We start from the raw sequence: 16,771 nt of genomic DNA on the forward strand, positions 1-16,771 counted from the left end.
CGACTAGTGTATTAAAAGGGAAAAACTTGGCAGCACTGTATAGTTTTCGACGATTTTGGTCGTTTACTTATTTCAGTACGACAATAGACAATGCTACTGTTGTCGAGTCGTACAATTTAGCCTAATTTACGACTTACGCAATGAGGCTGTTTATTTTAACGAGAAAAATATATATATTTTTAATTTCATAAAATTTTTTAGAAAAATTATTGTAAAAACAAAGAATAACGTCAACACCTCCTTGTTAGCAGATCTTTTAATTAGTCTTTCGAAAGACGGAAAAGGGTTTTCAGGATAGTTGCCAGAAATGACAATTTTCTTACGAAAGGCTTTTGTCTTAAAAAGACACAAAAATTTGGGTCCAGTGGATCCAAACTTATATACCCAACGTAGCTGCTACTGAACTATTTGCATTTCTGAAAATAACCGCGAAAAGAGAAGTAGGCGTGGTTGTGTTCTGATTTTATTCATTTCGTTCTGGTTTCAAATATTTCCAACATCCTGGTAAAATAAATGTGTGTAACGAGTTTAGATTTTAAGATTGATAAAACAGCTACTGATATAACAGTCGCGTTTTTTTACACGCATATTAAAACATATACGCTTAACGTGAAAAGAAACAACCATCGAAAATTAAATTTAAAAACAAGTAATTTTAATTCTATCAACAACTTTTCATAAGCGCCCATAGTTTTTCGCTTACAGTTCCAAACAAATGTTTAGTGCAGATACGTATGAGTGCAAAAAACACGCCTATTGTACATAAATATGTAGTTCTTGCGAAAATGGAGGAGTATGCTCTTTTTAGATTGTAAGAAAAAACTTTCGAGAGGACAAGGACGATAAGAATAAGGAGCGATTCTATGAGCACCTAGGAGAAGCATATCAGCGCTTCCCTCGCCACGATGTTAAAATCGCACATGGCGACTTTAATGACCTGCTGCACAGTGGGTCAGAAGACTGAAAAAGTGCCCAAAATTGTTGCTAGACTGTTTAAACGTAAAAAAATCAGAACAAAATATTTTTATGGTATAGCTTATTATCCGAGGTATCGAAAAGTACCAGGTGTCCAAACATTATAAAACATCGGAGAAGACATGTATTTAGGATTTTTCGAAATTTTAACAGCTTTTATCAATTCTACGGATTTGTTCTATTTTCTCCCATTCTACTTGGTGTTTTCTGTAAAAAGTTCTGGGAAAAAATTATAAAAACAGGGTTGCCAGATATATACAAATTTATAATTATTCAAAAGCTTGTAACGGGTGATTTTTTAAGAGCTTGATACCTTTTTTTAAAAAAAAACGCATAAAATTTGCAAAATCTCATCGGTTCTTTATTTGAGACGTTAGATTGGTCCATGACATTTACTTTTTGAAGATAATTTCATTTAAATGTTGACCGCGGCTGCGTCTTAGGTGGTCCATTCGGAAAGTCCAATTTTGGGCAACTTTTTCGAGCATTTCGGCCGGAATAGCCCGAATTTCTTCGGAAATGTTGTCTTCCAAAGCTGGAATAGTTGCTGGCTTATTTCTGTAGACTTTAGACTTGACGTAGCCCCACAAAAAATAGTCTAAAGGCGTCAAATCGCATGATCTTGGTGGCCAACTTACCGGTCCATTTCTTGAGATGAATTGTTCTCCGAAGTTTTCCCTCAAAATGGCCATAGAATCGCGAGCTGTGTGGCATGTAGCGCCATCTTGTTGAAACCACATGTCAACCAAGTTCAGTTCTTCCATTTTTGGCAACAAAAAGTTTGTTAGCATCGAACGATAGCGATCGCCATTCACCGTAACGTTGCGTCCAACAGCATCTTTGAAAAAATACGGTCCAATGATTCCACCAGCGTACAAACCACACCAAACAGTGCATTTTTCGGGATGCATGGGCAGTTCTTGAACGGCTTCTGGTTGCTCTTCACTCCAAATGCGGCAATTTTGCTTATTTACGAAGCCATTCAACCAGAAATGAGCCTCATCGCTGAACAAAATTTGTCGATAAAAAAGCGGATTTTCTGCCAACTTTTCTAGGGCCCATTCACTGAAAATTCGACGTTGTGGCAGATCGTTCGGCTTCAGTTCTTGCACGAGCTGTATTTTATACGGTTTTACACCAAGATCTTTGCGTAAAATCTTCCATGTGGTCGAATAACACAAACCCAATTGCTGCGAACGGCGACGAATCGACATTTCACGGTCTTCAGCAACACTCTCAGAAACAGACGCAATATTCTCTTCTGTACGCACTGTACGCATTCGTGTGGTTGGTTTAATGTCCAATAAAGTAAACTGAGTGCGAAACTTGGTCACAATCGCATTAATTGTTTGCTCACTTGGTCGATTATGTAGACCATAAATCGGACGTAAAGCGCGAAACACATTTCGAACCGAACACTGATTTTGGTAATAAAATTCAATGATTTGCAAGCGTTGCTCGTTAGTAAGTCTATTCATGATGAAATGTCAAAGCATACTGAGCATCTTTCTCTTTGACACCATGTCTGAAATCCCACGTGATCTGTCAAATACTAATGCATGAAAATCCTAACCTCAAAAAAATCACCCGTTAGCATGCTGTGGAGCATGTATATAGTTTATTATTTAATTCATAGTATTTAAAGAAACGAAAATTGGTGGCTTTTATGCTAAAGTGGTCAAAACCCCACTTTTTCTTAATTTTTAAATTTTTTTCATTTTCAAATATTTAATTAACGGAAGAAAAAACTCATCAACAATTTCAAAACCACAAAAAAGGTTTCATTAGTTCCACGGTAATCTTAGTCTTCGGCAATTAGATTATTTTTATTTTTTAGTATCTTTTTAATTTTTATTATTTATTGTGTATCGTACATGTTCTTAGACATACACGCGTTTTCTTGAAAATTTCACTATTAATTATAAAAAGCGCAAAATATTCGCCGATTTTTATTAGGTTAGATATCTTTGGCTATAGACTAGTTCGTTATATCTTTTTTTTATCAGCGATAAAAGGAAGGAGTGGCGATACTTGTAATAGTGTACTTTGCTTAAATATGGAGTTTTTATTAATTCAAACGTGATTTAAAACAAAAAATAATTGACAACATATTTTGTTGCAGTACTTTTTCTAAGACTTTTTGAAAATTTAAATAAATTCAAGAGCCTAGATCTGTAGTTTTAGAATTTTTTAATAAATTTATAAACATTTTTTCATAACTAAGGCTTACAAACGCTTTGTCAGATTTTAAGGATTTTCAATTTTTCAAATGTCATAATATTTTGTTGTGATAGACGGCAGATAAGTTTGAGCGTTCTTGAGCGTTGGAAGAAAAGAAGGGCAGAAAGGTGTGCGTGCAAAGAGCTTGAGATGCTGGCAGGCAGGAATGTGGCTCGAAAATTCTATCAGAAAATAAGGCAGCAAGAAATATTGTTTAAAAGGTCCTGTCGACGATTATGTGTGGAAGACTGAAGCTTTACACGAACAAACTGATTGGACCTTATAAGTGTGGCTGTAGACTAGGTGGGTCCACTATTGACTAAATTTTCACAGCTCGTCAAATTCTGGAGAAGAAACAAAATATGCATATGTGTTCAAATTAAGTAGGACCTCTCCGCGCCGTTTGAGACCAAACGAGGATTTAGAAAAGGCGAACTTATAAATAACTGTACTTTTCAGAAAAAAAATATATATTTTTCCATTCAAAAAAGGCCACTTTATTGTGAAATAAAAAGTTTCAAATACCCCAACGATTGATAAAGGATTTCATCACCCTTTTTTAAAGGCAAGAAAATTAAAATCGGGCAAAAATTGAGACCAGTGCGCAACGCCGAAACCTTCAAACCAAATTTTAAAAGGTAAATGCGTTCGGAGTCGGCGCAAAACTGTAGGTCAAGGCGCACGCCACAAATCGGAGGAGAAGTTCGGCCAAACACTAACATATGTGTAAGCGCCAATCTATTATTATTATTATTATTGAATGCGATGGAAATTCATTCCAAAATAGTAAATAGATCACCTACTTACCCTGTCGCATAAATCAACCAACACCCATAAACTAAGTCGTAGAAACCTTTAAATACTCACATTGCTACATATTTAAGGCTATCACAGTGTATCTTATACTCCATTGCCGTTGTTAGAGGTATATTTAATATCCTACGTAGCGTATCGCGGATACGTGTCGTGCTTGTGTGATCCGTGGCAGTGCGATTCCAAACTGATAAGCTATCCTCCTGCCGATAGGAAAGTGAAACATTTGGAAATTAGTAATAAAAATGCAAACAATCTGTATTGGAATATTTTAAAGTTGGACCGATATGCAGAATTATGTATAGTATATTCGCCTGAATCAATACAATATGTAAAATAAATATTTTTCTTAATCACACAAAAAACACATTAGATATACATATATATGTATGTACATACATATTTATACAAGGTGTCCTAGACTACCCGTTCACCGCCGCTAAAGGAGAGAAAAATATTTTTTGTTATTGTTAAACTGAAAAACGCAAAAATATGAAGTACCAAATAAGGGTTGCTCTATCTTTGGTATTATTACCGAGAGCCAGTTTCAACCGGAAGTGGGTTAAACTTACCGGAAGTCCATTTTTCTTTTTTTATTTAGACATACATATTTTTACTACTAATTCAGATTTTGAGTATAAAAATACCTAACTTTTGTTTGAAACTTTTTTCTTGGAGTGCCTTTTTCAACCTCTAAATGACCTTCGGACTTAAAATCGTCTTGCACTGCTTAAATGAGTGAAAACATTTTTATTGAAGAACGAAAAAAATTTGAATTACTAAGTCGGAGATGCTCGATATTTTGGGCGTATTCCCGACTTCCAGTCGGCATGCTTTGATTCGATAACCCAAAATATCTGCTATGGTTGAAAGTTCCAAGTGAAAATATAAGATCGATAAAATGGAGCAAACGGACTCCGCGTCTTTGATCCCAGATATGGAGATTGGTACACGGGCGGTTCGAGGATGGGTGACAGAGCAGCTGCAAGTGACTATGGATCCGGCACAAAACGAGCAGCAATTCCCGCGGTGTTCCAAGCTGAAGTTTTAACACTTGGGAAAACGGTTTGAAGGGCGTTTTTTAGTTATCTTTTCAGATAGCCAAGCAGCCATCGGACCCTCTGAAACAAGATGATGGAATGCATAATTGTTAAGTACTGCTATAACACGCTACAAATTTTGGCAGCAAAAAATAAGTTACCTCTGTGCTGGGTGCCGGGCCAGTACGAGATCGAGGAAACCAGGTCGCTGTCGAGTTGGCGCATTGGGACCGGAACCATTCTGTGATCGTAGTTGGTCCTCTTCGGGAGCCATAACTTTTGGAGTGGGTACACTCTGAACGTAGTAAGTACTATGCGGCGGTGGGTGGCCACCAACAGGCCAAGCTCTTTGGTTATGCTTTCAATAGATTGGATGTTTTTCAATTAAACAGAAATGACATCAGGCTACTATCCGGATAACTAACGCGCCACAACCAACTACGTTTCCGCACACACCGTATAGGTGTTATCGGAGAGTCGGATTGCCAGCTCTGCCTTGAGAACGAGTAAAATTCCGAACACATTCTTTGTGACTGTTCAACTCTGGCTAGACAGAGGTTAACTTGTTAAGTGGAAAGATTAGTGGTAAGAAATTCGACTACCAAAGCGCTTTAAGGATTCAGTAGGGAAGCCGTAAGTGTCCTGGGCACTTGTCTTGGGTTAGGAACTCTTTTGAGAGATATAAAAGACTTGGAAGGTCGCAGTGTCACTTGTTTTGACCTGCCCGTGCATTTATCTATGTATGTATATATCTATCTATTTATATGTATGTATGTAGGTATGTATATCTACTTATTTTTGTTCTGCGGAACGAAATGTTAATGCCGTTTTTCTCGAATTTTTCTATTTTTCAAATATGTAAGAAAGCCTGCAATAAGAGAGCGTTATGTATACTGTGTAGTATATACACATAAATATGTAAGTTATACCTACATAGTTTCCTCGTTATGCCAAATGGAAAAAATACATGATTTTTTGTTTTTTTTTTTTTATTTTTTTTTTTATTTTTTTTTTTTAGTTCCTCAATAAATATTTAAATTATTTATCCAAACAAATTATTAAAAAAAAAAAAAAAAATAATCACAACAAATAATGAAAATATGGTTTTTTATTAAATAATTATTTTTATACATATTTTACCTTAGTTAAACAACAGTGTTGTTTTGCCTTTTTCTGGATTTTAAGATTTATATATTTTTTTGTTTTTCAGTTTTGTCTCTAACAGTTAATTTTATTTTAATAATCAATTAACTAAACTTACTAAAGAGAGAAAAGTAATAATATTAAGTTTTTTTTTGAATTTGCTGACCTTTTTTTGCTTTTGAAATATATATGCATGTATATACCTTTTACTTTTTAATTTTATTTTTATTTACTTTTAATAATTATTATTGTATTTATTTTGCTATTCAATTTCTTTCCTTTTTTATGCATTTTTTTTAATATTTTGTATTTAAACTGTTTAACAATAATGAGTATTTTTTCACCAAAAAATTTGTTATACTTTATTTATTTATTTAACACGTGTGCTCATTGCGCATGCGCGTCCTTCTTTTGCCGGCGGGTTGTTGCCAGCGCTAATACTTGCGCGCTATTTTTTAATTTTAAATTTCGTATTTTTTTCTTGCTTTTACAACTTTTTTTTTTTAACAATTCGCAAGGCGATTGTAAATTGTAATGCATTTTTTTTGGAGTTACACTTACAAGTTTTGATTTATAATTTAACTATAGGTTTTGTGTGGTTATGTGGGCGAGTATGTATGTGTGTGTGTGAGTGTTTGGAAAACTATGCTTTTCTTTCATACAATTTTAAAGTTTTATATTTTCGCTTAATTATTTCTAGTTTACGTATATTTTACACATTTTGTAAAATTATTTTTATTTTTTTATTTAAACTAGCCTGTTCCTTCCGCATCCGCCAAAAAGTAAATTTCATTTTTAACGCATCGCTGTCGCAACGTAGAGATGCAATTGGCGAAGAATTTTGGTTTCGGAAGAAAAAGCCGACAAGCGGTTTTAGCGCGAAATTAGAAAGAAGTGTGAATTAAATTTGAATTTAAAAGCTCACTTCAATTGTTAGCGCATGAAAGTGTGCTTAACAAAAAATTGTAACACAGATAGATTTGAGAAGGCAATTTCTTAAGTAGAGGAGCTGAATTTTAACCTGTTAGTTTAAGTTAGAAACTGTGTGTGTGAGTTTTTGAAAATCCATTGCTTTTTTGTGACTTGGCTGCTTAGTGATTTTCATTCATTTTTTCTTTTGCTATATTATACATTCAAAAATTTATTTTTTTAATATATATATTTTTTTTCTAATAATATGAAGTTTTTGGGCTTCATCGCCCAGTGTCGTGTGCGTGTGTGGGTTGGCTAACGGCTTATTTGCTGTAACTCCTACATACATATGTATATAATTGCTCATACTTATATATGTATGTATGTCTGTTCGAATTTTGGCAAACGTATAAGTTCTGCATTTGATGACGCTTTCTGACAGCAATTTGTTTTTCCAAAAAGTAAAATTACTAGCTTTACACTTTCGTAATGGTGTGTCCAAAACCTACACTCCATTCGGAAATTTATTTTCTCTATATAGTTTTATGTGTGTTTGCAGTTTCTGTTGATCAATTGTAATTCACTTTGGTATATAATAAATACATAGTATATGCTAATTATATTTAAAATATTTAAGTATGTATATATTTTTGTTCTAATTTTAATTTTTCCATTATTTTATTTTTTCCATTATTATTATTATTTTTTTTTTTTGTATTATTGCTTTTTTAGATATTAACGTTTGCCATTACCCAAGAGCTTTGCATTCAACATTTATTGCTGTCGCTGTCAATCATTAAGTAATTTGAAAATTTCCCTAACAGCTGTTGGTTTATAAGTAGGCAAGTGAAGTGATGTAAGTGATTAGTAAGTGGTGAGTTTGTTGAAGTTTTTTCAGTTATTTTCGATTGCAGCCGACTTTGTTATTTTTATTAAAAACACTGAAGTTCTGTAAAACACAACAAATTACTGTGCTTTGGTTTTATATTTAATAATTTTTGCTCTGCATTAGTTGCCATCCACCTAAGTGTTTGATATGTAGTGGCCAGTTTACGATTACGTTTCGGTTCAGTAATATGTTTTATCTAACGGATTTTGCCAATAGCCTGTTGCAGTTATTTGGTGAAGCGAATAAGGTGAAAGGACAGAAGATATTGCTCATGAGCGAAAAAATTGTGAAGCACACAAAAGTAAATAGCTCGTTTGCTGGAATAATGTCATAATCCATTTTTTTTTTAGCTAAGTATGCGACTTTTTGCGTAAAACTTATTTCATTGCCCCTATTTGCAAAGTAAGAATTCAAAAAAGGTTCTTATAATAACTTGATCCTCTGGATTATATTTTAAAATTATACTTGTTATATTTTTTTATTATTATTTGGTCTTGTCCAATGCGAAGAACCTATACATAAACTCTAATGCCCCGTTTACATAGTGTCAGCACCCAGACAGTGCGGCTACTGGCATAATTATAATTTAAATAAGCACTAGCCAACTTTTCATACCTACATAAATTTTTTTTTGATTTTTGATTTTTTTTTCGAGCTACGAAGTCATTTTGACATGCCAGTGACTTTTTGAATTCTCTGCAAGTAACTGTAAATGTAATATCGCACCTGTAAACTGCCACCTGTTAATAGATGACTGTTAAGTTTTAAGCATGCTGCGTCATTTAGTTTGTGTTTTACAGTCATGTTATGGGGCTTCTGCACCATCAAGTTTCAATGGCTAAGTAGTGGTTAAATGAGTTCAGTTGTGATCGTGCCAGTACAAGTGACGGCGAATGTTCAGGTCGCCCAAAAGAGGCCGTCACCCCAGAAATCGTAGACAAAATCCATGAAATGATACTGGACGATCAGAGAATAAAAGTGCGTGAGCTTGCTGAGACGGTAGGTATCTTAACTGCGCGGGTGCATCACCTTTTACCTTAGTATTTAGACATTAAAGGGCTATCGGTACTATGGGTGCAATCTGAACAAATTTTTACGCCTTTCCGTAAACGTGGATGAACTATGGATACATCACAACATACTACAGAAAATGGAACAATCAAGGCAGGTGCTTGCTACGGGTGAACGTACACCGAAGAAGCCCAAAGTGGATTTTTCGGCCAATAAGATCATGACCACAATTGTTTGGATGCCAGCGGTGCCACTCATATCGATTACATTAAAAGGTGAAAAAACGATCGCATGAGAATAATTCAGAGCTTTTGGCAGATTCCATTATTGTTTTGAAGCAAAAGCGACCACATTTGGCGAGAAAACCAGTGCTGTTCTTTCAAGACCATACACGTGTGCGCATGCGTGTAATCACCACCATCAACTGACCTACGTACTCCTACGACAACCACCATATTCATCAAATTAAGCCACCTGCGACTATTTCCTTTTTCAAAACCTAAAGAAATGACTGGGCAGTAAGAGCTTTGGGTCGAAGAGAAGGTTATCACTGAAGCAAACGCTTTTTTTGAGGAACTTAAAAAAACCTATAATTTGGAAGGAATAAAAAATTTGGAAAAACGCTGAACTAAATGTATCGAGCTAAAAAAAGACTATGTTGAGAAACAAAACGCTTTGTTGCCGCAAAATATTTTATTCAAAAAATCACTTATTTGTCCAACTGCAAGACATTCTTCTCCCAAACGAGCGACATTATGGGTGGAATTATCACTTGCGAATGATTTTGGTGGAACGAACGGTTTGGCGAAGCGAATTAAAGAGCAGAGAAGGTTTTAAAAGTGTTCGCGATGCAAAAAACTTGCACAAGCTGGTAAAAGCGAACACTCTTAGAGCCGGTTACTCAATGTCGTCGAAGACGTTGATAACGATGTTTAACCGCAGATTAGTGTTAACCAAAAATTGAGTAACCGGCCCTTAATATATACATATTTAAGTTGCGTCCGCCAATTCATTCGCTTCGCAAGTGACAACAGCGCCCTCTGTTTGTATGTATTTCAAGGGGAAACTTTTGAGACTTTCAAAGGCAGCAAAATGCAAAGGCAGCGAATCTCTCAGTCGATAACAACGGAATACAAAATTTGGAGTTATGCTGGATTTCCACTAGGCATTAAATGACGAAAAATTGGGCATCAAAAAATATTTGTGTCATTACGTTAAGAAAAATTGTCTTTACATTACATCTCTACATGACATTTTTTTAAACAGCACACATTTTTCGCCATTTCAATGCCTAGTGGAAACTCGGCGTTAGATTACACATAGATGGAGAACACAAATACTATCCGCGTTAAATTTGCAAAATAAAATCTGGTTTGCTATTCTTGCAACTACAAATGTATACATACTATGCATGTATGTATGTATACATGTGCAACAATACTTCAATTTCAGTTAATAGCTTCGTCTGTAAACTTTTCTTTTATTATTTTAATGCAAACTTCTCCACACATTTTCGTGTGCATTTTAAATCTTTTCTTTGCAACTCTCATTGTCATATCAAATATTCGTATTTTTTACACTAATGCATTATGTTATATTGACTTATATTAACGTGTATTATTAATTTTTAATTAAATTTTTATTAATTGAACTTGCGAGCTTCTTAAAGTAAAATTTTTACAAATACGAACCACAAAAATCGCATTTTTAATTAATGTACTACGATTTTTCATATATATTATACATATATATATATTTTTTTAAGTTTAGTGCACCTTTTTCGTTTTGAATTCAAATATATTGAATAGACAAAACGCTGATGTTTTCAAAAAACGAACGAAATGTTTTTATTTGTGGAATATTACTGTTGGAAAAAGGAAAAATTTTCTATTTTAATGAAGGTTGAAATCTGATTATTGAATTTGCTGAAAAAAATAAAATAAAATATGAGGCTATGGAATGTTTTCACTAGTGAGTTAATTCCCATTCTGCACTTAACTGTCGTTTCTTCAGTGCAAAAATTAATTAATTAATTGCCAAAACATGAGTTAAGTGGCCACTGTGAAAACGGTCCCATATGCACTAAACCAAATGCATTGAAGAACATTTTAACATGGATATCTGTTCAGAGAGAGTCTCAAACTATCTACACAATTACGCCTAAGGGCCGTTTAAAGCTCACTTTATATTTAAAGGTTGGATTAAAAGTAATGCTATGTCTAAAGTTAAACATTTCTATTGACGGTTTACGACGTACATATGTATGTTTCTTGGTTGTAAACCAATTTAAAACGAATAATCAAATGCTTTACTTTAGGCACAATCTCAAATTTTAATGCAATCTTTGAATATAAAGTCAGCTTTAAAGTTTCAGGTTACTTGAGAAAACGGCCCCATGTCAATTATAGTAAATAAGTTGAATAAATAATAAAGGTGTTGGAGAAGCGCAATTTAAATAGACTTGCCATGTGGCTAAGATAAAATATTATAATATCAAACGAAAGTTGTTAGTATGAACTATTTTTAAATGAAGTTGCCATCTATAAAAACAATTAATTTTAATTATGTTTATATACATTCATTATGTACGTTTGGTATTTATAATTATTTCGATTTCATCTTCTTCAAAATCGTTTTATAACAAAAACAATTAACAAATGTTTTGTGGTTAACATGTTTAACGCGGATTGCTGTAATAATTGCGTTTATTTGTTTTTTATTTAATTCGTTTTAGGCCGTACGTGTTGCAATTGCCAAAAAAAAACATGTTTTTTTTGAAATCGGCAGTTCACAGCGTTCAAAGTTGCTCACATTAAGATGTTGTTTGCTCAATATTAAAGATTTTTATGAATTTTTTTTATTTAAATACATATGTTTCTCGGAGTGTACGTACGTACATTAGAGAGGATCATTCTTCATAAAACAAAAAATCGGCACTGTTTCTCCATTGGAATTATAAAATTTATTATATTCGAAAATTAGGCGCACGTAAATCATTTAGCAAGATCTTTATTGCGTGCTAAAAGGAGCTCAAGACGACGTAGGAATGACTTACCAGCCCAGTCGTAATGTTTTTCTTAGAGCCAGTTAAGAAAATACTCATCCCAACTAGGGTATGTAAATTAAGTGAATAGATTAAGATCCGCAAACTTACTATAAGGTTCTTAAGCAGAGCAGATTCAATGAATAAAATAAAGAGGTTAAAAAAAATATTCTAGGTTTTCAGCCAAAATATTTCGGAAATATATTCCGATTTACGTGTTAAATGTTTTTTTTTTTCAAAAAATCAACTCAGACGATAGAAAAGTTTAAGCTTAAAACGTGTGCATAAAAATCTTTAAAAATTGTATTAACGGAATATAAAAAATTTATTAAATCCTTACATTTTTGTGCACTATTTTGGCGGAAGTCCTAAAATATAAGACATTTTATAATTCCGATAAAAACGTGCCACTTTTTTTTGTTGAGGCACCCTAATTTACATGCTACATATAAATACAAGAAAATGGGTAGGGTTTTCGATTGTTCAAATATTTGCACGTACGAGTATGAGCAAGTAAAAACGAAGAAAAAGGGTACGCGTAAATACATGGATAAGCAATAAATGGATATTATTTTATATAGTGGGTAAATGTATGTATTTACGTAGGTATATGTATGTATATTTTTTTCAGTTTGTATGTATAATAGTAATTGCATGTTATTTTATGTAAATAATTTATTGTATAATTTATGTATATGTATATATAATATATTAAATTTCAAAAATGTCTACTTATTCAAAGTTTTTTTTTTAGTTTTTGCCCAATTTTTATGTATAAATTCAAATATGTAACAAGATTTTTCTACGGTTTATATAATTTTACTGCGTATCTTGGTTGTTTCTTTTTTTTAAATTTTTTTGTTTTTTACTAATTTTTTTTTGTTTGGTTTAACATCACATTGCAATAATGTTTACTATAAGTAGGCTCTTAAATTTGCTTTACTTTTTAATTTAATTTGATTTAAATTTTTTTCTCGTTTTTTATATTCATTTTATTTATTTTTTTTAACAAATGTTGTTGGTTGGAATTTTTGCTTTCACTTACGCTTCCGCTTCACTGTTGTTTAAGATTTTTAATGTTAATTATTCAATATGTACGTAATTTATTGCATTCGTTTAGGTTTTAATTGATAAATATATAATTTTTTACATTACATGCACATACGATTTAAATTGTTTTATTTTTAATGGAGAAAAAAATATGTGCGATTCAGAGAATGTACAAATGATAAATTTCATAGAAATATTTCATTTCGGTAATTTAATGTTCCTCTGGCGAAAAATCCCATCTAAGTACATTGGTTACTTATTAAATACTGTACAACAATAATAACAATATATCAACAATTCAAATATTTATAGTAGTATATGAATGAGAAAAATAAAACACGCACTATACGTCACGCAATCGTTTGTGTTTGCGCACGCTTTCAATCACGTAAGCTAGCATACAAATTATATTTGCACGGGACTATTAATTATATCTACACATCAGCATATTTTTTTTTTAATTATTTTTAAATGTACTTATCTACAAATAGCCATCACACTTGTGGCCCAATTAACGCCTCAAAAAGTTGCAACTGGTGAAATGCAATAAAAACTAGCGAAAACTAAATGGAAAGGTGGAAATGCATACAAATCGAAAATTAATCAATTTGCTTTTAATACAAACACAAGCACGTATGGTAGGTGCATAGCTCAATGTCAATTGGTTTAGTTGCACCAAGTCCAATTTCGTGCTGCTTTTACGAGACAGCGGCAATGTAACGACATCACTTGAACAGGTGGGCTTTTGCTACCGCACATTCATGAGTATTTGTGTGCCGTAGAATAATTTTTTTTTTCAACAAAAGAATTTCATGGTGCTTTAATCCTGTTGCACTGTCATCGCTGTACTGTAGTTACTTATGTACACATGTACACTGCCGCTCTGCTCTGTTGCGTTGCTTGTGTCTCAACTGTGTCTTCTATGTTTTGCCTCTGCTTCCTGTAATAAATTTATAAGAGAAAGTAGGTGTTGCTGTAGCACTTTACTGACACCGTGGGAATAGAGCTGGTTTTACCCATTATGGCCTTGTGAACAAACGTTTTTCAACTACATATAAGTTTTTGCAGCTGCACAATTAGATAGGAATATGAAACTTATACAAAATACATCTGAAGGGCGAAAAACAAGTTACGAGTTGCTATTTTGTAAATACACTTATGTAAGAGAAAAAAATATCCAAACAAAGTAAAAACATAAAAATAATAAGTGACGATGAAAAGGCAGGCACTACAATCTAACTTATCCTAAATAATTTCGTAAGATAAAGCATTCAATTAAATTGTGTAGTTTTAACTTTTGTATGAAGTATACCCCAAATGTATGTATGTACATACAAACCGTCGTTTAAAATACAAAATCGCATATCAAGATAATGTAAAACCTCGTATGTGTAAAACATGTCTTATTTCAAAACGGTTCTCTGTCAGTTATTCCTCATTAACTCTAACTTTTATATCTATGTGAATATCGACATTTTGCTATGAATGTATAAGGTTTGATGCAAGGAGCTTCCGGTGCGCAAATCCCATTTTTTGGCAAAAAAGTCAGTTACGAGGTTTTGTACCCTAAACGACGATATAATTGCATACATACATACATTAATTTGACAGCATACTTTGAGACTAGTTTAGGGTCATAAAAATGTTCGCCCTTGGTGAGTTCTAAACACAGCCAAAATAGAAATTTCTTACTAACTCTACTCGATTTCAAAGTGCGGAGCAAAAATTAGTAAATGATGATTTTGGTTAAATATTTGCAAGGTTTTTAAATTCAAAACTTTTTGGTTAATATGGTTCATGCTTTAATCAAAACCATATAAAACAAACTTTCAAACTTCATACAGTGGTTAGAAAACATCAACAAACTTTCATTAAAATTGTGAACTTTTTAATCTGAATTTTTAGAAAATTTTTGAAAGAAAATTACAGAAAAAAATAAACGCCAGTTTTTATAAATTGCACCTATTTATCTATATGAAAAAAAAAACGCAAAACCCGCCAGCGAAAGAAAAATATTAAAAATCAACGCAATTTTCTAGCCGCTCAAAACCTGTATCATACTAAAATTTAATCGGCTATAAAACAGCCAACTCAAAACAGGCATACCCAAAAATTTTCCAAATTTTAATGACAATTTGTTGAACTTTTCTAAGATCTGTATAATGTTTAAAAGTTTGATTTATATGAATTTGGAAAATGCATGAACCATATTAAATAAGAAAATGTTAACTTTAAAAACCTTGCAAATATTTAACAATAATATCGTTGAAAATATGTTTTTGAGTACTATACATTCTTCTAAGTACCTGTCGACATGGAGTACCTCCTCCTAAACTCTAATAACTCCACTAAATAGATTTGCACTCCTCATAAAATTAAACATTTTAGGAAATTACGAAATTTTTTCTTTGGGCAAAGTTGCTAGAAATAAATATCCATTTAGGGCTAGAACCTCTAGAAAAAAGGGCTAGAAAGGGCTAAATACAAAATAGTGGAGCAAAGAAAAGGGAAGGTTTCATTATTCATCGACTTAACATTTTTTTTTATTTATTCTAGAACGAATTTAATTCTAAACAAACATTCTGAGCTTAAAACTCGTAAAAAGAAAACATAAAAAATAGATACATTACGAATAGATTAAAGAGATTCGAAAAAAGGACTCATTTAAGGGCGCTTAACATGAAAATAAGTCTCATTTACTTTCCCAAAATGGCAATACTGCCTTTGAGGCGTAAAAAATATAGCGACTTAAGGCAGGAATGTTCAGCAAATTTAACTTAATGAGCCCAACGGCAACAACGCCAATAAAAATCACAACAGTGTTCTCGGAATACCAAAAAAAAAAACAAATACGTCGACACAAAACTATTTTAGTAGATACTAAACCAACAACCAAGCACTGATACAAAACAGCTGAGTAAATGCGTTCCAACGCGAGGCAGCACTAAATGAATGGCGATCGATTTTTGTCTATTTTGTTTTCACTGAGTCAACGTTTGCTGTGATCAATTTCCGTGTTGTGCTTCCAAGAATGTTTGTTGAAGGCGAGCTAAGGCGAGCTAAGGCGAGTCGCAGTGAAGTTGTAGTGAGCTAAAGGTAATGAATTGAGATACTGATTTAATTTCTATTTCGACCGGACTTAATTTTGATGTTGATAGATAACTCATACGCCATGGCATACGAGTATCTTAGGCAGACAGGCAAGTAATAGATAATACTCAAAGAAATGTCAAATAACGTGGCAAAGTTACGGATTTTGAGAAAAAGATACATAATCAAATATTTCGAGCACGAAATAAATGTAACGGCATTTTAAAGATGCAGAATTCAGGACAAAATATTTTGCTTTACTTTTTTTAAGGAATTCATCTTTATTGTTACAAGAACAGAAAAATAAATTTAATTTTTTTGTAAATTTATTTTAGCTCTTTTAGGCCAAAAAGACAAACAATTAAAAATTTTACTTTTGGAAGTCATCTCAAGGTCTGATTGAATAACAAATTACCTTGATCTCAAAATTGACCTTTAAAAGTAAAATTTCATTTAATTTAATTTAATTTAATTTAATTTAATTTAATTTTATTTTATTTTAATTTATTTTATTTTATTTTATTTTATTTTATTTTATTTTATTTTATTTTATTTTATTTTATTTTATTTTATTTTATTTTATTT

At 32.5% G+C, this 16,771-nt stretch overlaps 1 protein-coding gene across 1 annotated transcript in view; it reads right to left on the bottom strand.

Annotated features, from left to right (window-relative positions):
- The window catches only part of LOC118737451 (eukaryotic translation initiation factor 4E type 2), a gene marked incomplete in the record, with an annotated part of 260,587 nt that overhangs the window by 2,319 nt on the left and 241,497 nt on the right, over positions 1-16,771 (bottom strand). The window contains 1 exon segment of the mRNA XM_036467950.1: positions 4,063-4,211. Coding sequence (XP_036323843.1) covers positions 4,063-4,211 — 149 coding nt within the window.

This window comes from Rhagoletis pomonella, unplaced genomic scaffold (genome assembly GCF_013731165.1).
Source record: "Rhagoletis pomonella isolate Grant_MI unplaced genomic scaffold, Rhpom_1.0 Rhpom_scaffold_00004, whole genome shotgun sequence".
Lineage (NCBI taxonomy): Eukaryota > Metazoa > Arthropoda > Insecta > Diptera > Tephritidae > Rhagoletis > Rhagoletis pomonella.